At 38.6% G+C, this 25582-nt stretch overlaps 1 protein-coding gene across 4 annotated transcripts in view; it reads left to right on the top strand.

The window, feature by feature from the left end:
- The window catches only part of LOC131240924 (agamous-like MADS-box protein MADS1), a 91310-nt gene that overhangs the window by 21459 nt on the left and 44269 nt on the right, over positions 1 to 25582 (top strand). For all 4 annotated transcript variants that reach the window (XM_058239461.1, XM_058239462.1, XM_058239460.1 and 1 more), the window contains one exon: positions 25412 to 25493. In XM_058239461.1, the coding sequence (XP_058095444.1) occupies positions 25412 to 25493 (82 nt within the window). The remainder of the gene's footprint in view (positions 1 to 25411; positions 25494 to 25582) is intronic.

Here is a 25582-nt window from a genome sequence, read left to right as displayed (position 1 = left end):
AGGGGTTTTTCACAATTTCGGGCTGCGCAACCCAGTGTAACGGGGTTGGTTGGCTTCAATAGCTCGTTCTACCCCAAAATCATATATTTTACGTCAGTTAACTCATTCCGGATTGCAAGATACACCCGATTTAAGGTTCGATGGTCTGGATCACTTCTGTCGTCGACCGGGCCTTTTCTGATCCATCTTGGCCATGTAACTGTCCGCGACCCGCTCTACATCATAACCCTAAATTACTCAAATCTCAAATTTTATACTCCTTTTCTTATCCTAGGATTCCTTGATTGGAAATTGATGAATCCCTTAGATTAAGGACTGATTACTACGCATGTGTGAATGATTATTTCTTATCTTTAAGTATCGTTTAGTTCATAATTTTTATTGATCCAGCCCTATCAAGTGTAGGCCTGGACCCACATAGATTTCCCTTAATTGAATGTTTGGACTTTCATGTGGGATATGAAATTTGTGTAATTGTTTCTAAATTAACGTGATCTTAAGCCTGAAATCTCGCATATCAAATTTAATTTTCATGTCCTACATTAGATAGGTTTCAATAGTCTGCAAACTTTCTTTTGGTTCTTTTTATCGAAATAGTCCATGAGCCATTGTATGTATATCCTTTCATCTAAGTCATAATTTAAGAATGAGGTATACAACTTTTGTGTAAACTTGTGGCAATGGATAACATCTTAGGTATTGAGTAAATTTTCATAATAGGTGAAAAATTCTCCTCCTAATCAACACATTCTTTTTCTGTTAGACCTTTAACAATTAATTGCGTTTTGTAGTTATCTACTATATTATTTACCTCTTTTTTTAAAATCATGAGTACCTAATAGTTGCCTATTGCTTTTGAATTGAAAAGCATATATATCTACAAGTTTTTGGACTTTATTCTTGTTTAAGCAAGTAATCTTTTTGTCCATGCAATTATCAAATCAGGTGAATTTAGAGAAATCTCGTCGTTGATAATATTGGCATTGAGAACATTCAGCTTACGTAGTTGGGGCTCCTTTTCTTTCCTGTTTTTTCCCTTCTCCTTTTTCGGGCAGCGCTCTTGTGCAGTTTGAGTTATACGATGGGAGAGGTCCGCCCTTTTTATTGGGACCCTCCTGAATGATTGTAAATTTTCTGATGAAATGAAATAGACGTTGCTTTAAATAAATAAATAAATAAGGTGAATTTAGAGAAAAAAAAAAAGAAGGTGAATTTAGAGACAACAATGCATCTTAATAAGAATCAGGTTCATCATTGTCAATCACAAAGTAAGAGTATGATTCATTCCTAATATGAAAGTATCTTTGGAGAATCAATCTCTCACTTCGATGCAATTCAGGAGCCTGTTGATGTATACTTTCGCAATTTAGATGCATTTTCATTATGAGATGCACAACTCCCACTTTTCTATGATGTAGTGCAGATTTTAAAAAGTTCTTTCTCAACCTTTTACTTTTTTTGGTTGAGATATTTATCTTCGACAAAGGTTGTCCCGAAATTCTATTTCGGTCCATCCTTCATAGTTATTATGAACTAGAACGTATCCCTTTAAATACATAAGATATATAATAAATATGCAATCGCAGGTTTTGTTATCGAGTTTATCTTTATGAGGAGTGAGCAACAAAACATATCACAAAGATTTCGAAAAGCGTAGGCCAAGTAGAGGAGTCCTCTTAGTCCACATTTGTTATAAGATCCTGGTAACAAATTGGAAATGACTCAATTTTTATTTTTATTTTTACCAAGAACTCTTTTCATTTCATTCACAAAACAAAAAAAATATATAAAAAAAAAAAATCACCCAAATACACAGATTTTTCAGGCTTCCACCAGAAAAAATGCTTGGCGGAGACCAATCATATGGATACAATAAACAAAAGGAAAAGAATAGAGCATTGACCCAGGATTAGCGGAGGATTTGGCGATTTTTATGAGGGAATGAGCTTAATGTTCCCCATGTCGATTTTGTTGAGCAGGAGAAGACCTCTAACCTGCGCCTGAAGGAGGGAGGCCTGCTTGTACAGTTTAGATCGCTAATCTTTGCTCCCTAGTCTAGCCAGATCGTCCACAGGGGTGTTACCTTCCCTGTGGATGTAGCTAAAGGAGAACTGGTCTCGATTCTTAATGTTGCTCAATCTGTGAACCCAATACCTCCACCACCAGCCTATCTTAGACTTCCCATTGATTAGGCTTACAACAAAGATTGAAAAGGACTCAATTAAGAACATAGATAGTTTTAAGCAATGCATCTCCCTAGAATATGGTAGAGATATTGACATGCGCCATGATCGATCTAATCATGTCAAATATATCATGTTCCTTTGCTCTATAACTCTACTTTGTCGTGGAGTATAAGCTATTGTGTATTGTTAGATGATGTCAATACTTTCACATACGATTTGAATATTTAGACACACACACACACATGCATTACTTCTATCATATCTGAGGATTTTGATATTTTTTTAGCTAGTTCTATACTTTAGCTTTGTATTTGAAAAAACAGTCAAAAACCTTATATTTATGTGAGATAAGGTACACAAAGAAAAATAATAACGTGAGTAATCGTTAACAAAGGTAACAAAGTATTGACATCCATTTTTTGCACATATATTTAGCGGTCCATAAATATCTGAATGAATTATATCTAGTAGACTGTTAGAGTTACATGCCTTGGGAAAAGGTTTTTTTAGAAGTTTTTCTAAAAATATAATGTTCACAAAATGATAGATTGACTATAGATAAAGAACCTAACAAATTAGTTTAGGCCAGTCTTTTCATATGATAATTTCACATATGACCTAATCTCGCATATCATTTTATAGATTCAAATACAACTATTCATTCGATATATTATATAAAACAAGTGGTATATCATCATTATCTACGTTAAGAATAAATAAATCTAAATTAAATTGACCCTTACAAAGATAAGATTATTAAGTCTTAAAGAAAATTTAATAGTCGAAAAATAAATATCAAGACTCTCTATTAATAACCTAAAAATATAAGCCAAACTCTAACGGATGCCTAGTTCATAAAGGGTACTATGAAGGATTATCATTTGCAAGTGCCAAACCCTAGCACGTCTTTAGTGACATTATTTCTCATGTACACCTTATTTCCTTGACTATGAGCCAAAAATCCCTTACTCCTCTATGATCTTGTGTCATATGCTTTATTACGCCTGAATCCAAAATCCATTTGTTAGATAAACTATCAACAAAAAATATTTTAAAACAAATGCCCCAAAGAAAGTATTAGCTAGGTAACTTAAGAATTGCTATGATTTTATCAGCACTTTGACGAGCATAGCAGTCAGGGTTTCCCCAAGTTGGATACTTTCTTATTTTTCTTTCATTTTCCTTTCTTATAATTAAGAGGTGTCACGAGCTTCTGTTCTTGGCTATTCTTCTTCGCCTTCTTGTGAATTTGAAGTCGTCTCCTAGTAGTATTCCACTTATGGGTCTCTACTATGAGGGCCTTACTTCACCTAACTAAATTGCATTCATTCCAAAGTCACAGACTAAATAATTACAAAAGTCTCTGAATATTGTGATCAAATCGTTGTGGTTTAATTTTTTTCGGATCCATGTCTCGAGTAAGGAACGGTGCATTGTAATGATCTTATTATTCTTAGTCAATTTGTACACCTATTATTTGCTTCATTTTACGGATATGGTTCTTAATGGAGTAACTGACTAGTTTCTTATACTTATGCAACTTAAGTTCCATTGCCTTAATGTGTACTTCTAACTTCTAAGCATGAGAGTCAATGCATCCCAAATTTCCTCAATAGTCTCATGTACCTTATATAGGTATGAACTCCTTCTGTATGGTACTTATCAAGACGTTATGGGTTGAGTGATTCGTCTTACACTACTTGTTGTAATGCTTCATCACAATCATGTGTTCTACTAAATTTTCCTTTTCAACGAAAATTGGTACCTCTTAATGATGATCAGTGGTGGCATTAGCTATCACTGTTGCTTTAATGATCGGCCCATTGTGATAGCCCGCTTCTCCTCTATCATTTTTTATTTCCTTTCTTATCAATCCCTTCCTATTTAATTTCTCATTACCTTCCCTTCTTCTATTTGAATTCTCATGCATATTTATCCTTAACTCACAAGTATTAATCAAATTTATTTAGAAAAAGGCATAGTAAAAATGATTGACATATTAATTATATAAAAATCATAATAAAATAAAATATCAGTTTGGGTTAGGCAGTGACCTCAAATCGAGTTGTTCCACACATATTGAAGATACGTCTAAAGACACTCCGATACCACTAAAAGATGGCCTAGATCGATGGGTGAGCCTATAGAATCCAACAATGTACATGATCTTGTAACTTTCACATAAAGACGAATATTGATGGTAAACATTTTGAGGTCTACCTAACTACTATTGAAGTAAAGAAAATCTTATACCTGTCTACGATCATCCTATCTCTCCCTCTTTCCAATCATATTTACAATTGAATTCAACTTCGGATTTTAAAAGTCAATTTTGATATTCTCTTTAAGACAATTAGAAAGAAAAATCAGGGGTGATGCAGTCCTTGGTACACTAACAAATTAGTATACTTAGAAGCAATATATCTTACTCAAGTTTTCTTTTTATATGTGTACTAGTCATTCCATGAGGGAGGACATTTTATAGTTATTTTTTAAAAGGTTTGTATTTATGAGTGGAGTGATTCCTCTTTTGTTGGGTGACTGATTCTCCAACCCCTTGAGTTAGTGATTCTCCAACCCCTTGAGTGAGTGAGTCCCCAAGCTATCTTGTTTCTTATTCTCATTTGGCTTATGTACTCTCGATCCAAATTATTGCATTTCTTTGGGTTCTACATCAGGTGACCCATGAGTAAGCTCCACAAGCCCATGTCCATGATTAATATGATTGATAAATTACGTTTTTCACAACAGGTCATAAATTGTCACAAATCAATTATCTTTGAAATTGGTTGCATTGAAAACTCTTACTTCTACAAGGAGCCAATATTTAGACCCATCTTAATTGATTTTTACCAACCTTTCTTTCTCATACTTGAAGTAGTACTTCTACAAGTAGAAAATGCATGTGCACAAATCAATCAAGGTGGGTATACTCATTGTTTGAATTATCTCTGATATTATCGTTATCTCTAGCTTGGCGATATTGATATCACTGGAATCGATATCGATATCATGTATTGCTAAGTATCACCAACGTATTGATATTGTCAATATTTTCAATTGTGTAAATTCCAAACGTTGCTTATATTGCTAATGCATCAATATTGCCAATGTATCGCTAATATTTTTTACTATGTAATGACGCTTATATCACAAATGTATCAACGATATTTCAATAATATCACCAATGTAGAGATATCTTAGAAAGTTTGTTTACTAAAAAAAATATATATTTCAATTTTTTATTTTTTATTTTTTTATATAAGCACATTGTTGTATGCAATTTTCAATTTATTGTTGGTAATATTGATAATATCTCAATATTATCATTATCGCAACATGCTCGATATCAAAATCATAATCTTTCGTTTTCTTTTCAGTTGTTGATGATTACTTAGCAAAATATTGTGAGTTGTTGATATTCTATAATATCAATGGAAGGTTGGATGGATGATCGGATGGTTAGATGGGAGCGATGGGATGGTTAGACTGTTTCTTAAGATGACACATGCTTTTAAGCGCCTATTAAATGGAAACTTATTGTGTATACATTCTTTTTGTAATTTTTTTTCTTCTAAATATGCAAATATGTGTATTTTAGTATTCCTTGAAGTTTAACTAAAAATTCTACCATTTTCTCATGTTTTCCTGCATTTTCGGTTTTCAGCAATATTATTAACAATATTGATATTGTTTTCGTATCTAAGGCTAACGAAACTTATAGCGATACCGGTACTCTGAACACTGGGTGTACTCATCCATTCCCGTTTGAAAATTGTCATAATGGTTTATGGCCATTAATTCATCATACTAAAAATTTAGAATACGATAACCAACTTGCATAGAAATTTCCATTCAAATGCAAATTACTACGATGTAAGGTCATTGCATGACTTTTACAAGTTTGTGGCTATTGTGAACCATATTTTAACTATTGAATATGGTTTATTTAACTAGGTTTCATGGTAGACAAATTATTATTATTATTATTTTTTTATTTTTTATAAGGATTCTTTTATTTGCATAAATGAATGTACGATTACAAAAGCCAATTGCAAAATAATGTTTTCTCCTAATTGTTAAAGGAGAGATTTCTTATTACATTTAATTGATTTTGCTGGACATAGGCTCGTGGGGCCCACTTGTGGGCAATCACTGGTGGGTGGTTCCCGCAAGGTTTAGCCTTTTTTGTTTAAAAATAAACAATTAAAAATTAAAAAAAAAAAATCCATATTTCTCTCCATCATTTGAAGTTGAATTACAAATTCAACTTTAAACAAATATTTACACGATGAGATAAAAATAAGACCAGATAATTTTTGGTCTCATCCAAACTCTTGGTCCTTCCCTAATAAATGGAAGAGGTCCTCTTGTGAAAATTATATTAAGAGACAAGAGAAAATTGAAATATTAATATTGTCACTTTAGCTTGTCCCTTAAATGATTCAAGCCGTAGATCATAATCCGAGACCACTTATGCTGTAGAATTAGAGGGATCATTAGATCCATCTGCTTTGCTTCAGTAATAGTTAGGTGGACCGCTAGACCTGAACCATTCATCCTCAGATCCTAAGAGCCCACTCTTCCTCACACTTCCAATTTTTTTTTTCCTTTCATGTATTACACTTTCCTTCTTGTTTTAAGAGTGGAACCTTTCGGCTTTACCTGCCAATTGGAAAGTTAAAGTGCTTACAAAATGCAGTTTTTCTAAAATGCCAAGACCGCCCTAGCCAGAAGAAACCTGGAAGGGTGTCTCCACAAGTACAAAAGTCAGGGCCCTTCCTCGAATGGTAAAAACTAACGTTATAATTACTTGAGTCTTTTCCCAAGAAAGTACGAATAGGTCCAAAAAAGTGCATGCACCCCACAAATTTGTCTCCCATGCTGACAACGGATAGACCAAAATGTCTTAATGCCTTTTTAGTTAGTCTTACTTATTTTATTTTATTTTATCTTCTTTATATATATATCTATCTTAGGGTGTGTTGGATTTCACCAAATACCATAAAATGTCATGATATTTCATGATTAATTAGTCTAATTTCATGCAACATTTCATGACATTTGATGCAACCAATCACATGCTTAGAAATAATCTTGTTTTTTTTCTTCTTTTTTTAAGCAAGGTGAGAGCACACAATCTATAATTTTAATTATGTTTCTAGTACCAAACGCATCCAACAAAATAGTGAAAACCATGAACAAGATTCTTTGCCATAATCTTTTTATTTATTTATTTATTTATTATTATTATTGTTTTTTTGGAGAAAGATGGGAGCAATCCACTTATAATTTTTATTGATAGAATCAAAATTTACTCCAGCTAAGGAGAGGGCAGGGAACTTACCCCATGCATACTCTGTTAAAAAAGAGAAAAGAAACGAGAGAGAGAGAGAGAGAGAGAGAGAGAGAGAGAGAGAGAGAGAGAGAATCTAGACAACATCGCACTTGCACCATCCAGCTTCAACCAAGACACGAGGTGCCTCTCCCTCAACAATTTGGGTTGGCTTTTAAATGGTAGACTGGCATTGGTGCCTCTCCCTCAACAATTTGGGTTGGCTTTAAAATGGCAGACTGGCATGAGTTATGTCGTTCACCAGATATCAACCTTCCACGTTTACCCAGGCTCTTTGAACTTTTTTTTTTTAAAAATAAAATAAAATTTGACTGCTTCTTTACAGATTGAACAGATGTACAAGGAAGGGCTCTTCCAACTTGCTATATAACAAGGGCTCACATTAACAACATTCACACGTGGACATGACCCACCTAGCATTGACCTGCCTCCCAACCATCACATGCATGTCCTAAAGTGTGAGCAAGCAAAGTACGGTCAAGGACAAACAATTACCAATCATAAAGCATGCATATACATGATATCATTCTCCATTCACCTGCACAGAATACCAGGAAGCCGCTGACACATGCTTACCAACATGACTACAAAATAGTAGAGCTTGGGATTGCTTTAATAACTAATTTTGTATTAGTATCACACTCCGAAGTTCAGGTACCGATAGTGTACATCTTAGCCATTATTTCCATGACGTATACTAAGTGTACCACATTTAATGTGATTGCGGTTCATTCATACTAGATAAGTAAATCTTTGTGGTTCATTCTAAGTTCCATTCTTGTACATTCACATACATTTAATAAACACATTTGGATTCTTCAAATTGAATATGATAAGTTCATAAATACCAATCAAATTGTCGAATGTCCATCACTTGGGTCCCTAGTCCAATTTAGAATTCATAAACCCAAGAACAATTATTCAAATTCTTATATAGAAATATCTTACTCGATCCCAATTCAACATCATCTTCTCAACTAAACAAAGTGCTATAAACAGAATTTAAAACTAAGAATTTATTAAATTCGAAACATAAATGAAATCAATCTAGGGCAATCAATTCTTTCGTGAGATATGGCCACGTCTCCTGTGGATCTTTCACAGGCTCGGCTGTCTCTTCCTGTTCGTGTGTCAACTATTCACCCTCATTTATATATGTACAGTTTTATAGATCAAGTGTAAGCTGGCCCAGCCTAGTGAGTGATCCAACATGGTTCATCCAAATAAAAGAAATGTAGAACAATATAAAGATAATCAGAATTGAGCATCATTACATAAAATTTAATTATTCAAGTAGAGGTAACCATCCACTTGCTTGGATTGGAATATGCGAACCCGAATTTTTCTATTGGTAGGTTTGAGTCATCTACCGTATAGTAGGCATATATCATCTACCAATTAGTAGGCACAATCATCTACTATATAGTAGGCATAATTCTACTGTTTGGTAAGCACAATCATCTACTGTGCAATAGGCATATTATAATTCAATCAACAACAAGTGATTAATCAATAGAAAATCAGTTCATCTATACTCGCACAAAAGAAACGGTTATACAGATGTATACATAAATAAGCAAGCTTATTAAGTCTACTAACAACAACCATTTCAATCAACACAACAACTACACTAAACTTAATTGGAGAGGAAACACATTGGATTACCCACCTAGATAAATAGGTGACTGATTCTGGTTTCATGGTTAATCCGATTGACAACACTAATTAAACCCTAAACAATATATACATTCTCAAAAAGTTTTTGATTAAGGATTGATTTAAAATTGTGGGGCCTTTCTTTGATTGATCATATCCATAGAATGAGTCCACCTGAAGGATTCACAATCTTTACAATTTAATTCTTTCCGATCCTACCATTTACACAAGGTCAGTGATCATCAAATCTTAAGGTGGAACTCACTTGATCAAATCAAGTGGCTAACAACATCCAATGCCATATAATTAGTCTAATGTACACCATTTACTTGAATCTTAAATTATAGTTGGCCCATCATTACAGATTTTAACTTTGAATTTAACAGATTTGATTTAAAATTTGGAAAATTTTCCTTTAATTAGGTTTTAAAGCCCAATTAACCACATTTGTCATATCCAAATTGACCATAGATTCCCTCGTGATTTTTTAGAGAAGGCCAATAGATCTGTCAAATCTGAACCATCCCAGGTCCACATTCTTCTCATAAAATGATTGATAACAATTGTCTTTGATCAGTGTGGCCCATCAGATGGTCAGATCAATTTGATAATCTGGATATCAATGTAGGTTGATCCCATAATTAGGATGAATGGTGTAGATATGATTTAATACGTCTAACAACCCATCATAGGATACGATAACACTATTTAATACCTAAGACTTCATTCGATTGGTGTGGCCCATTTGATGGTCGGATCAATTCGATATTTGGCATCCCAGCACATTTCAACCCCAGTAATCAAGTAACTCGCATGGATCTGGCCTCGTACACTAAAGTAGCCCCACACGAGTCTCTACGCCAAAGACAATTAGTAAAGAATGGTGTCTTTTATGGCAATCATCAACTAGATTGTTGTGATGAGCATGTGGCTAATCTAACCCGTTCATAATATACATCTGATGAAAATGACAAAAAATTCATTGAAAAGAAAAGAAAAGAAAAGGAGATCAGATTACTTATTGGAATAAGCCATTCTTCCTAGTCCCTAAGGTGTTCGAAAACGGTTACGTATTGGCCGTAATGGCCGACACGTAACGATAATGGCCATGACCATTACGCGTTACGAGGTCATAACGACCACCCCCTCTTTTTTGTCCCCGTAACGGCCGTTACAGTCCATAATGGCCGTTACAGTACTGCAACAACTGTTACGGGCCTAAAGAAAATAGGAATTAAAAAAAAAAAAAAAAACTTACCTTTTTCCTTCTTCTTCTTCTTCTTCTCGGGCTGTTGCGGCTGCAGCAGTTACTATGGGCCTAGGGCCCATCTTCTTCTTCTTCTTCTTCTTCTTCTTCTTCTTCTCTCTCTCTCTCTCTCTCTCTCTCTCTCTCTCTCTCTCTCTCTCTCTCTTCTTTCCCTCTTTTCTTTTCGGTTTCCCTCTCTCTCCCTTCTTTTCATTTCGTTCTTGAAAAATGAATGGACGAATTTCATTTTTAAAATGGTTTGTGGTGCACGCTGCACAGTGCACTTGCACTGTTTTGTCACATGGGCCCCACCTTGATTTACATGTAGTATATCCATGCCGTCCACTATAATGTTTATTTTCCATCGAACCTGTTCATAAGGTCACATAGACTTTGACCTTGATAAGGTCACAAATAGTAGCTTAATCCATATATATATATATATATATATATATATATATATATATATATATATATATATATATATATATATATATATATATTCTTAAGAAAATTTTAATAGTGGGAATTAAATCCTTATTTTGTAGTTCACCTAAGATTTGGATTAGCCTCATTTTTTGGACCATGCCCTAATATAAGTTCGCAAAAAGGATGGATCACATGGATATACAACAAATGCATTGAGGTGGGCCCCACTTTTAAAGGGATACTCACTAGTGGTCCACCGAAGATTTAGATCTACCTGAATTTTTAGACCAAACCTTAAAATGAGTTGACAAAATAGATTGATGGCATTGATATACAAATACATCGAGGTGGCCCACCTGGCCCACTAGTGATCCACCTGAGATCTGGATTTACCTTATTTTTTTTCCAATGCCCTTAAATGAGTTGCCAAAATGGATGGATGACATGGATATACAATACATAATCAAGTGGACCCCAGTACATGGCCCTAAAAATTTATACATGATGTATATATCAACTCAAAATTAACCAATTAAATTTTGGGACCTTTGTTGCTAAGTCACAATCCCAAAATTAAATAATTCATATAATTTTCACCGTTAGTTTGCAGACACTTTTTTTTTAAAAAATAGGACCATTTGATATTTTTTCATTTTTCACTGTCTAATAAATGTCCACCAATCCATTAGCGGGATAAGTGCTAATAGATTGCATTAATTTGAGTCTAGTTTGGGGCATCAAATAGTCCCCAAACCAGCCCCAAATTGACAACACTATTTATCTCAATTTAATTTTAATTTTTTTAAAGATTTGTAGGGAAAAATGTTAGGTATATGAATTACATAATGGGATGCAAAAGTCCCTAACTCTATATGTTGAAATAAAATGCATGTGAGTCACGAAGTATGCGATGCACTTGCACTATAAATAAAAGGAAAACTTAAAAATATAAGATGTTTCGGTATTACATTCACTATAGTAAATTTATATAGATATTATATAGTTACAATTAATTCCAGGTTATCAAGTTCATAAATCCATGAAACAACCCGATATCACATTCTCACCAAAGAGTGGACCGTTATAACATGTTCCAAATTATAAATGAATGCATGTTTAGAATATTTAGAATATTCTAGATTTAATGGATATTTTTCATAATTTTTTAACCCCCCCCCCCCAAAAAAAATGCACCGTTACGCCTCCGTGTCGGCCGTTACACACCCGTATCGGTCGATATGGGGCGTATCTATATCGGTAACGGTGGGCACCGTTATGCCCACCGATACCGATACCGAACACCTTGTTGGTTCCTCTCTCTCTCTCTCTCTCACTCTCTTTTCTCTACGAATGGCTCTTTCTCTCTAGGATTTTTGCTTAGGTGAGAGATAAGAGATCCTACAGTTCTCTCTTTTAAAGAGCGATAGAAACTGTCTATCTCTTATCTCACCTTGAAACTCAAATTTTAATTTTAAATTTTAAATTAGTTACCGATATCCTAAAATTAGTGTACCTTTCTAAGTTATAAATTTTGGGGATGTTACAATAACAACGCCAGCCGCCAGGTGCACATGGCTGCTAGAATGGACAAGTCGCGCAGCCAAAAGTGGACAGGTTGGCCAATTCCAAGGTTCAACTATGTCTTTTAATCATCTAGGAAAGTGATGCTGTTGAGGGTCAAATATTGCATATCAGACCCATTTATTGCATAGATTTACAAGCATGACACCGTTTAATAGCCTAATTTAATTGAATTTGTGATGCAGGGCGTCTTCATGAGCTTGGACTGAGAAAGGACACTAAAAAGCATGGATTTACCGATCTGATGACACTAAAGCATGGGACGGACTCTAGAAGACCAAGAGCGACGAAATTATACACCAGGGGTCCGCAGAAATCGAGGAATCGAAGCTCAAGTGGCCTGAAAAGTGTCCAGAACGCAAGATCACGGGGTTCCTGTCATCTGATGGGTTCGAAACTCCATACGTGGCCTGAGGACCATAAATGAACCGTACACGTGAAATTTCATCCATTGGATCTCTCTGGAAGTGGTCCAATGCACAGATCAGCCCCTTTAATTGTTATGTGGGACCCGCCTGATATCTGTATATGCTTCAAAGTTGGTCTAGACGGTCTAAATGAGATGGCAAAGCGGATGGATGGATTGGATTTTGCTGACACATCAAGGTGGGGCCCGTATGCGATGTGTGTGTGCACAGAACATACAGACCCGAGCCGCACCGAGCCAACAGACGCGGGTCAGCAGCGCTGACCCGCGTTTCCTTCCCAAACACGGCAGCAGCCGTTTCGCACCGCGTACGAACGGACGACGTCCGTTTTACGGATCGTTGTGGGCCCCACTCAACCCCCAGTTTGATGATCCAAACCGTCCATTGGATCCGTAGGATGGCTAAGACCCTCACCTAGGTGTTTTTTCTCCACCATGCAACCTATCGCGCGTTCCTAGCCGCTTAACGCAGAACGGGCGGTGAAATTCAAAAATACAGTGGACCGCATCAACGGACAACCAAAACCGTCCATCTCCAACCAGAATTCCGAGACGAATCCAACCGACGGAGTGGATTTCCTCCCCAGCATCATTCAGGGCCTCCACCAACATCCCAGCCGAGCTCTGTTCGCGCAGCCGGGACTTCCGGGCCGTTCCTTGATCAAGACAGCGATTGAATCAGCAATCCAGACCGTTCATTCGCATCAACAGGAAGCCGTGACCACCACCAAGAAGGCCGATTTTGGTTTTGGACAATCAGTCCTCCAAAATCTCAAGCAAAACGCGGGTCCTCCGCCTGTCACTGCGAAACGTGTTTATTTCCGACTCCAACACGGCTTCTGGTGCGGAAGGCTTCCGCATGGAGGATGGAAAGCGGGCTCGGACGAGAGTACTATATAAAAACGAAGGAAGAAAGGAGAAAGGGCAGGTTTTTTTTGAGTTTGGAGGAGTGGGAGAGGTGGCTGCCGAACGTGGAGCAGGAAAAAGGAAGAAAGAGAAGACGTGAGGGAATGAGAGAGAGGTGTTCGGTTTGAGGGAAAAACGGAAGCAGCAACGGCTGTGCTTCCTGCGGGACGGACGGCTGGAGAGAGAGGTTTTCCTTTTTGTTTTTCCTTTATTTCCTTCCTTTAATGATTTTTTTCTTCTTCTCCTTTTTAGTTAGAATTTAATCCATATCATGCTCGGCTAAACCCCTTAGCTAGGGCTAAGGGGAGAAGCTTGTAGCGTGAGGGGAAGATTTTTTTTGCCTTTAATTCTATTTTAAACTGAATAGATTTGGTATTGGGTTGATTTTATGGGAATATTTTTTTGTTTTCTTTAATGGCATGTTGTGACTGAAATTACAATGGGCTTGCAATGGCTTTGAATATTCCTTTCCTTTTTATGTTTATGAAGTCAGGAACCCCTGTTGTTCATCATTGTCCCATGGGCATGGTAGGATGACAGTACCCCTTCCTAACCTTCATAATCATGTTGATTGATTGGTAATTAGATTAATTCTGTTGTTTGCTTTGTCTCATGGGCATGGTTTGGTGATGGAATCCATTCTAATTCATCCATTCTTCATCTTTTGAAACCTATATCAATGGCAGTACAGTAAATTCTCATAATTTGTGATCCTGGCATACGATCTCCCTGATCTCTACAAGTGGATCCTCTGAATCCCTAGTTCCCTTTCTCTGAATTCCTGAAAGTCTTAGATAATTCTTCCACAATTATTCCTTAAATTATATTTGGTTTAAATTACATCTTAGTCTAGTTCTAGTTCTACTTGGTTTCAGATAACGTACAGGTATCAGTCCCTGTGGATTCGACCTCGGTCTTACCGAGTTTATTACTACATCACAACCCTGCACTTGGGGTGTGAACAGATGCCCTTCGTAGTGAACAAGATTATAATCCCAATGGTTTAATATAGTCACAATCCAAGAAAGCGGGTAGCTCCACAGGCTGTTTTTTAAATTCTAACAAGCAAAGATGCTGGTTGATTTTAGAAAATGGCGTGATGAATGGTATGTGTTGAATGCTTAAGTTGGATCTTGCTTACAGGAACATTCTACCCAAGGTGTTAGTCCTGCTTTGAAATCTTTCACCCATTCCCTCTTCCTAGATGTCAAGGCTTCTTGACATTTTTGCCAAAGGCATCTTCCACTCTTCTAGGCTTGGCTCCACTTTAGTTACTGCTAGCATTCAATCAACTCAAATAAGAGTTGGACTATTATTTAAGGTGAGATAGAGCAGTATTTTTTTTTTCCAGAAAGGTGGGAGCACACAACTTGAACTTTGTTTCTTTGAGAGAGAGGCCGAACGCAACATGCTAGGGAAGTAATTACATTCTACAACAAAACACCACTCAAAGTGTCTTTCAGCCTTTCTTAAGAAGTTGTAATTAGCTTCTCCGTTGAAAGTTAAAAATACTTATTTTATGTTATTATTATTATTATTATTATTATTATTATTATTTAATTTTTAATTTTAGTTTTTCATGGTTAAACTTACGAGCCATGTCATGAAACATTGGGAAAGAGTGATTGAGTAGAGACTAAGGTATGAGATGAATGTATTAAAAAATCAGTTTCGCCTCATGCCAAGGAGGTCTACTATTGAAGCTAATTTCCTACTTAGACAATCAATGGAGAAATATAAGGAAAGAATGATCTCCACATGGTTTTTATTAACATAAATAAAGCTCGAGATACGTCCCTAGAGAGTTAATTTGGTGGGTGTTGGAGGAGAAAGGAGTTTCAAGAGGATGTATTAAAATGATTAAGGATATGTACGAGGGAGAAATAATAGATATGAGTACCACTCGTGAAGACAGAAGTGAGCTCTCAATTATTGTAGGCTTGAACCAAGGGTCAACATTGAGCCCGTACCTTTCAACATTGGTCCTTGACGAGTTAACTAGACATTTACAAGAAGAGATACCATGGTGTTTTTCTTATTTATTTATTTATTTATTTAATATGGAAAGAGATAGCATGGTGTATATTATTAACCGATGGCATTGTTTTGATTAACAAGCTGAGGTGGGGCATAAACAAAAAGCTAGATTTATAGATAGGTGCTTTAGAATATAGAAAATTGATTTAAAATTAGTCATGTTAAAAGAAAGTAACTTTGGGTTGATAATTCAGTAAGAGTGGAGAGATTGAGAAAGATGTTGCCTATAGAATTCATGTAAGGTGGAAAAATGGAAATGTGCCTCTAGAGTTCTATGTTTTTTTTTTTTTTTCATTCAAAAGTAAGGTTTACAAATGTACTCGGGAGGGGCCGACAACAACAAAAAAAAGGAGGGGCCCTCCTATCAAGAGAAAGGGAAAGAGAACCACAAAAAAAAAAAAAAGAAAAAGAAAAAGAGCAGGTGGGAAACTACCCCTGCACCGGCCTATCACGCAAGAAACCCAGCCCCACTCGATCCAGAAAGAGTAGGCCTCTCGTAATGCGAGGGAGGTTTGGAACATTTGAGAAGAAAGAGCGGGCCTGGCTTTCGCTACCTATGCAGGCTAGGCTATCGGCGACCCCATTAGCTTCTCTAGGGCAATGGGAAAAAGATAAACACATCTGACATTTCAGGTGCTGGATCCTGGCCCACCAATAGTATAGGTTCCAGGGAGAGGAGGAGATCCCATTGAGGTTGTCCACCACTATCCTGGAGTCGCTCTCGACAACCACCTTGTGGAACCCTCTAGACAGATAGAGGGAAATACCCTCCCAAATGGCCCGGATCTCCGCCCTTGAATTGGACCCATAACCGAAACCGAAGGCAAAAGCAAAAAGAAAAGAACCAGTGTTGTCCCTAGCCACGCCCCCACCACCTGACGAGCCTGGATTACCCCTGGCCAAGCCGTCCACATTCAGCTTGACCCAATCAGGTCGCGGCCTTTTCCATTTGACAACGTGGACAGATTTGGAGCGTTGGAGGTTAGCTGTTATACGAAAACCAGAGAGAGCCGCCATTAAGGACCTGTTAAGCATTCTAGGAGGGGGAAGGGAGGGCTTGAGGTGGTATATCCAAAGGAGAATACGGGAGATAGCTTTGGATTGAGAGGTGACAACGCCTTCGAATCTGGCCTCATTTCGGGCATGCCAGATCTCCCAGAAAATGAACATCGGCAGCAGTCCTTGAGCATAAGATTCCCATCAGACTGATTAGCGAAGAGCCACCACCTTAAGGCCCTGCCTAGCGCCGTGTCAGCAGGAAATATTGGGACGTGGAAGATGGTTTGGAAATGGTTTCCTATTCCGAAATCCAGGGTACCACCAGCGAAAAGGTGGTCCAAGGACTCAGATTGCGGCCGGGGATTGCAACATTCACATTTAGAGCTCATGTGAACGCCCTTCGCTTGGACTCTGCCGTCGACCGGGATTGCCTTATGAATGATTTTCCAAGTAAGGAGGCTGATTTTATAAGGGATTTTGGGATGCCATACCCAGCGGGTCCAGGGAGCAATAGCCCCCTGCGGATGGGATAGCTGCCAAGCAGACTGGGAGGTGAATTCGCCAGATGTCGATCTAGACCATATCTTCATATCGTCGGCTTCGGAAGTGCATATGTCCCCCTCAAAGACATGGTCCACAACAGCCCAAGGGAGAAGGAGACTCACTGCGACAGGGTTGTGCCAACCAAGAGGACCAATATAGACTGAAATTTACTGCGACGGTTGAGGAGGGGTGTGGGCTGACCAATGGCGCAGGGGGCCTAGACCACTCCAATCAATGTCCCAGAACGCAGAATTGCCAGCGCCAACCAACCAGTTGGAATTTGCCTCTATCAACTGAAAGTGTTTGTTGATTTTCTTCCAAACTGGGGAGGCCCAAGTGTCAGCATTTCCATCGAGAGGGGGAGGGGGGGAGCTGTTAGCCTGATAACCTGGGAGATATTTACCTTTCATGAATGTAGCCCAGCTACTGTCTTGGCCTCTATACAGAATGGTCCAGGCCATTTTCATCCCGAGAACCTACATAGTGTCCCTTAATCCTCGGACGCCTAGTCCACCTTCTGACTTCGGGAGAGAGATCCGTTTCCAGCTAATCCAATGAAGACGTTTTCTATCCCCTTCCCAGCCCTAGAAAAAAATCTGCAAATGCAGCTTCAAGCTAATGTAACAGTGACTGAGGAATGTCCGCAGCTGCCAATGTGTGGACCAGGATGCTCGAAAGGACATGATTGATAAGGGTGATTTTACCTGCTTGGGAGAGGATTTTAGATTTCCAACCAGCAATCCGTTTTTGAATTTTTTCAGCTATAGGTTGGAAGAACGCTTTTTTGTTCCTGCCGTTAAAAATTCGAATACCCAAGTATGTGAATGGAGAGACGCATCTTCTGAAGCCAAGAATATTCTGGACAACTCTGGCTCGTGTTTCAGATTGGTGGGAAGACAGAATGAAGAAGCTTTTGTAGGGATTGATGTATTGTCCCGAAGCCAGATGGTAGCGTTCAAGGAAGGTCTTATACGTTGAAGGGTGTTTCGACCTCCGTTGGCCAGCAATAAAGTGTCGTCTACAAAGAGAAGGTGGGAGACCACTGGGCAATTTCTGCGGGTTGTGAACGGCTGACAACTACCATTAAGAATCAGATTTTTGTAGCCTCTACTTAGGACTTCCGCTGCCAAGATGAAGAGGGCTGGAGAGAGAGGGTCTCCCTGTCGAAGGCCTCTCGTAGAGCAGAAGAAACCGCAAGAATCACCGTTAATCAGGACAGAGAACCAAGCGGTCGACCAGCACTTTTCGACCAGCTGAATCGAACCTTCGTCAAAGCCAAAACGACGCAGGACCGCCATGAGGAAATTTCAATCTAGCTTATCATAGGCTTTTTCTATGTCAAGTTTGATGAAGATATTTCTCCCTCTAACACGCTTGTTTATGTCACGAAAGAGCTCTTGGGCGAGGGCACAGGACTCTGCAATGCTTCTGCCTTGAACAAAAGCAGCCTGTTCCACGGAAATGATTTTAGGCAGAATTCTACCGAGCTTATGAGCAATGATCTTCGAGCGGATTTTGTAAATACAATTGCATAAGCTGATGGGGTGAAAATCCACAAAAGTATTGGGGGACGTGGATTTCTGGATGAGAGAAATCATTGTAGAAGAAAAGGCCCTCGGGAAACACTCGCCGGCAAAAAACGATCTCACCGCTGCAAGGATATCTTGGCCAACAACCGACCAACAGCCCTGAAAGAAAGCACCAGTGAACCCGTCGGGCCCGAGGGCCTCATCCTTTGGAATGCTCATCATTGCAGCGAGGGTTTCATCAAGGGTGGGCTCCTCCTTGAGCATGGCATTATCATTCGTAGAGATGGCAGGATGAATGACGTCAAGGAGGTCCTCAAGCGGAGCGTAAGGTTGGGCTGTCAGGAGCTCTAAGAAGAAATCAATCGCACCTTTCTTGATGGATTCATGATCAGTCATTAATTGGCCATCCGCTAATTTGATCGCATTGATACGCGATTTCCTCGATCGGTGTATAGCCATTTTGTGAAAAAATTCTGCATTCCTATCTCCCTCTTGGAGCCAATGATTTGTTGACTTCTGTTTCCAAAAAATCTCCTCACAGGTTTCCAACTTCAGCAGTTCCGTTTTGGCCTTATTAACTGCGATGTGGCACTCTACTTCGTCTGAGGACTGGGTGGCTTGTTCCGCTTCGAGGAGGGCCTGTTTAGCTTTCCTAATATTATGGAAGATGTTCCCAAAAGTATCTCTGTTCCACGTAATCAATGCTCTCTTCACATTCTTCATTTTACTCTGAAGGGTCTGCATGGGGGGGCCGATGAAATCCGTTTTCCAAGACATCCTGATGAGGTCGAGGAAGGATTCATGTTGCAGCCACATTCGCTGGAAACGGAAAGGTTTGGGGAAAGACTGGGTCTGATGCGGGAAGGATAGAAGGGGAGGCGCGTGGTCTAAGTTATGACGAGGTAGGTGACGAACTTGTAGAGATGGGAGAGCAGAGAGGCATGTGTTGTTGCAGCAAATTCTGTCCAATCTGGCCCAAACTCTGGCTTGACCTCTCTGATTATTGCACCATGTGAATTTGTTGCCGTAGAACCCTACATCAGATAGGCCAGCTCTGGTGAGGGCCTCCGAGAATTCCTCCGCACTACGACTGTCAAAAGGGGCAGCACCCCTTCTCTCATCGTGGGATAGAGTAGCGTTGAAATCCCCTGCAACCATCCAAGGGAGCGTCGATCCTGACGCAATCGCACCAAGTTGATTCCAAAGCGATCTCCTCAGGATGCGGGAGCATTTAGCATAAACAAAAGAGGCCATCAAAGCCGTAGGATGACTCGGAAAATCCACTGCAACTGAGAGCAATTGGCTGGAAGAAGCAACAAGGTTTATGGAGAGAAAATTAACATAAAACACCCACACTTTACCTCCCTGGGCAGCATTTGAGATGGAGTTGTGGAATCCAATCTTGAGGCCAATCTTCACTCGCTTTTCATCCCTCAGCATCGGCTCTAGGATCGCCACGACTGCTGGCTTGTGAAGCTTAATCAATCGTTTGAGAGATCTGATGGTTGGCGGATTACCAACCCCTCGTGCGTTCCAAATGAGCATACTATCCATTGGAACAATGCTCAGTCAGTGATGATCTGCGCTTCAATTCTCTAAATCTGCAATTCCATCCTATTTCAACGCCTTTAGAGGTTGAATTTGCTATTTTCCTTCTGCGATGGTAGCATAAGTTTTTGTAAGGTTGTATTGTAGCACTGATCGTCTTTCTAGCTGTGTTTGTATCCGTCCCCTGATTGTTGGAGGTAATGTCCAACTGCGCTTGATTGACTATATTCTGGGATTCATCATCGGTGGCGATTGTGCAAGGGCCAAAGGGGGGGTAGCTCCAGGGAGTATAATCTCGGGTGAAGAGAAGCGCATGGTTCTATTACAATTGCCTGATGAGCGTTCTGACCATGGTGATGGAGCAATTGTTTGATGGATTACTAAGTTTGGCGGGTACTGAGAAAGGGCGTTTTGAAAGAATGGGGACAGGTCAACTGATAGATTGAAGGCGGTTCGGGGTTCTTTGATGGGGGCTGTCTTCTAATGAAAAGCATTCCAGAACGACCGAAAACCTTCCTCTTCAATAGGCTCAGAATTGACCCCAAGATTTATAGGACCGTTGCCTTTCGAGAGAGCTCGAGATATTAGTCTGGATTTTTTTTGAGGTTTAGGGGAAAGCAAATTGTCATTCTGATCAGTGTGGTGATCCTAGTGGCTGTTGTCTAAATGAATGGGGAAGGGCTGGTTGTTAACATCAAGAGGAGGGGTTACAAGATTTGGGATGGGGTTGAGGACCGCTTGAGGGTGATTTCTGTCTGGATCGAAATCTATAAGAGGAATGATTTCCGGGTGCAAGACTGAACCTATGAGTGGGCCCGGAATTCTGGGGGAGGTTGGAAGGAAATCAGGGGTGATATTCCGTTCAACAGGGGGTAGGATAATCTAGGCGAGGGACTGGTCCAGCTGGGGAAGACATGGGACCCGAGGAAAGGTGATAGGCGCGGTGGTATCGATAGGTAAGTAGGCTATTGGCTCATGTTGATCAATTGGGAGTTGAGGGGCTGGAACGGTTGTTGGGTTTGATAATCGTGTATTGTTCAAATCGAAAGGTGAGTTGCAAGAAAAGATAAGAATAAAAATGAATGCATTCGAGGAAAGTTAGGAGTAGCACCAATAGGTAATAAGATGAGGAAGAGCATACTTAGATGGTTAGGTCATACATGGGTACTTTTGTTCTATGCTTTTTAGGAGTGATTATGGTTTGCTATATTTTATGAGTATAATGTTTTGCAGATGTGTCAAATGATAGGTGAGGCCCATCTTTTTTGTGGTGCCTACTTGAATTTTATGTACAATATTTTGGTTAATGATCAACAAAGCTATAGGTGATGTGCTCCCACCTTTCTAAAAAAAAGACTGTTTACTCATGTGCAAAGCAAATTAAGAATGATGATCACGTAACAAACCCCATTTGGTTGGGATAAGGCTTAAATGATGATGATGACAACAATGACGACCATTTTTATTTTATTTTATTTTATTTTTTGTTTATGTTGAAAGATAAAGGAGCACACAACCTACTATAGAAAGGTCTCTCTTTTATATTAAAAAGAGGGCAGGGAGATAAGAAAGAAAATGAATTTAGGGGTGAGATTTCAACTAGGGTCATGAGGGGGTTTCCGCCAAGATCCTAACCAATGGTATGTGGAGCTTAAGCTATAAGATAAGGGATTAATTTGTCATGCTCTATCAGTTCGAGCTTTTAGAGCAAGTGGTTAGTTGTCCTGCAGAAGATTCGAACACTAGTCTCCCGGTTTAATACCACTTGATGCAAGGAGTACTGGCTAACAACCCAAAAGTTCTAAAGTTGTTGGGAAAGCACTAGAATATCCCTTTATCTAGGCCCTCATAGGCAAATTGACCAAGATCTCCCCATGAGCTACCCGCATCTCACAAGTCCCACCTGCATCAACAACCTTGATGTAAGTTGTTGTGATGAACCACAACAATCTTATATCTTTTCATGAAGTGTGGATTGGTGTTTGGTATTATCTCCACCTTAATTTTCTTACTTTTGTTGCATACAATCTTAATTAATCCGCAGATATCGTAATCACTATTTCAGGTGTTAGAATTCAATTTCTGATTTAAAGATAATGGTGTTACTTAGCACAGAGATGACTGAATGCATTGGCTGGATAGAATCAGAGACACTTTGTTGGATGAAGAAGAGGGCCTTCGCATCTTTCTTCTTGTTCTCCTTCAGTTGTTCTTGTTGTATGGCTGAGAGAGATGTGAGATCGGTTGTAGTTGGATAACCGGTTTCAACAATCTCCCATAACCCTTGAGATTGGAACAAAATCTTTATTTTGATGCTCCAATGATCAAAGTTCTCCCCTCCAAAAATGGGAATTACATGATGAATCATTGCACCATTCGTTGTCATTGATTCTACTTCTTTAGAAGTTTCTAACACCCAGTCAAAACCCAAAACTAAGCTCTGATACCACTTTGTATGCTATTGTAGCCTTTTTACTAAAAAAAGTAACTTAGAAGGGAATAGGAGAATACTGATTTTTGTTGTATTGCTTCTTCATACTTGAAAATGAAATCCATACACATATTTATAGACTTTTGGATATATTCAACAAATAAAAGCTATTTAATAGATGTATAAAAAACTAAGGGACACGTGACTCTTCAACAAAGAGACATGAACCTTTTCACAAAATTCTAAACATGAATACATGCATGTATTGCAACAAATACATGTATTCCAAGAGGTACATGTATTGGAACAAATACATGTGTCTCTCTTAAAGTGCATTAATTCAACAGGCACGGCATTACACACACACGCTTCAAAATAGACACTCATGCCAATAACTCTCACACACACAATTCACACACTTCCACACACACATACATACCTATACAAATACATATATTTTAATATATATCTCTACTACACATCTAGAGCAACTATTGATCCACAATCACTTGGAGAGATTGAAGACGTTGAGGGAACATCTAAGAACGTGTGCCCAACATGGTCCTTACACTACTGGTATGCGAGGGTGAAGACGTTGAGGGAATGTTTGGACATTTCTTTCACCCATACCCAAAGGGAGGCGAATGCAGTTGCTGACGACCTGGCCAGGCATGGCAGCGCTTCTCAGGCCAACCTTTCCTATGCCACTCTAGCTTCACTCCCTACCTTCGCAAGAGGTCTTCTTTTCCTGGATAGGGTAGGTTTGGGCTACCTGAGAGAGCCTTAGTTTTCTTTTCTCCGCTTAGTCTGGTGCAGCTGAGTCCTCTTTGGACCTCTAAATGGCAGTATGCTAGGGCGGGTAGTTTTTTCTGTCCATTTGTGGATGTTTAGGATCGCTTCAGGGTAAGGGGGCCTTCACCTTTTTTTGTGTGGCCCTCCCAATATACTTGTATATATTCCCCTTTTGAATGAAATTAATTTCGTTTTTTTAATTATTATTATTATTTAAACTATTGATCCACAATCAGTTGGAGTGAAGAAGGCTCCAAAGTCTGCATTCTCTGCCCACTTCTACAAACAAGCCAACAACATCAACAGGAGAACCAACAACTGTTTGTATATACCCCATCCAGAACAAGATTTCCAACGGGAGTTTGAGCAAGGTTTAGTGAAACATTCTGTCAGGACTTTTGAGTCGGATTCAATAATCACATTTTGGAGCTCCCGACTGACAAATTGTTTTATCCCGTCTAGCATAGCTCTAACATCTGCTACATCATGGAAAGAAAAAATTAGATTGCCTGCATGATTGATCCTATTTACATGCATTCTCATTCATCATGTGAAATGATTCAGCGTTGTGTTAGAGCAGACGATAGATACGCGGGTTTATGGCACAACTGTATAGATATCTTAGATTGGTATTTAGGTAGATTACAATAGATTCAAAGATGTGCTCATTTCTTGTGTGTGTGTGTGTCTGTACACACACACAAGAAATCACCCAACCCTCTTGAGCTTTGAGAACCAAGTAGATCCTTTCAATTATGGAAATGCATGTCGTCTGCTGAAGCTTAGAATCTTGATATGTTAGTGTTTCCTTTATCTCACTTGAAAGAACGCCATCAGGTACAAGTATGCTTAAGGTCATGTGGGAGTAACTTTGTCAGTATAACTAGAAGCTAGAATTAAAATCTCAATCCTATACTTTGGGTGCATTTGGATGCTCAGTTGAACTGAATTGCAATACCCCAAATTACTATGGAAGAAATAAACGAAGTGGATGTGCTTCCATTTTAATTGATAATGACAACCAAATCCAAATTGGAGTTCCATGGATTAAAGGTAGAAACTGCAACTTTCAGTTTCATTTTGAGGTCTAGTCTACCTAACTGCAATTTGGCCATTAATTTCCACTTTATTGAACTGAAACAAGAAACTCAAGTTGAGAATCCCGACACAACCTTCATGTCCATGACCTACAACCACTTTTCTTTATATGTTTGTTTACCAATTACAAGAGTATAGGAAATGGGCAATAATTACAAATTAGTTACCTAATGACAACAACTGCATTTGACCGCAGTAATGGCGCCAATTATATTATTTGGTTTATCGTGGTTAAATTGTAACGATGGAAAATTTACATTACTTAAATGTCAAATCAACACTAAAATAAATTGATATTGGTGTTTGGATTGTAGTTTTGATTGCAATACAATGTTTTGAGTTCTTTTTTTTTTTTAGAAAATAAAAAATAAAATTGTAATGATTATAAATTTCTTTGCATGTCTCCTATTACATTTGCATTTGACCCTCGAAGTGTGTCGTTATACTGTTTAAATAAACATTGTGAAATAGTATTGATGGTCCATTTATGTTAGTTTACCAGGAAGTTGTCTAAACAAACAGCCCATTTTATTGATACTCTTGAAGTTGTTTTGCATTATTATTATTTTTACACAAATAGAGGCTTTTAGCACCAACAAAGATCTAATTTATTTTTTTTTATAATGCCGTGAATTCTATTGGTACAGTGTTAAGACAACGATTGATAGGTACAAGAAGGCATGTGCGGATACCTTGAACACTGGATCTGTTGCTGAAGCCAATTCTCAGGTAAGAATGTTCCTTTTGTCCCTTCAGGTTGTTTACATTATGCAAAGAAGAGAGGCATTCCGATCTAATAATGGGGGAGTATCAATTGC

The sequence above is a fragment of the Magnolia sinica genome, chromosome 3 (assembly GCF_029962835.1).
Source record: "Magnolia sinica isolate HGM2019 chromosome 3, MsV1, whole genome shotgun sequence".
Classification (NCBI taxonomy): Eukaryota; Viridiplantae; Streptophyta; class Magnoliopsida; order Magnoliales; family Magnoliaceae; genus Magnolia; species Magnolia sinica.
The sequence above is the reverse complement of the archived record's forward strand: the minus strand, read 5'-3'. Positions and strand labels throughout refer to the sequence as shown.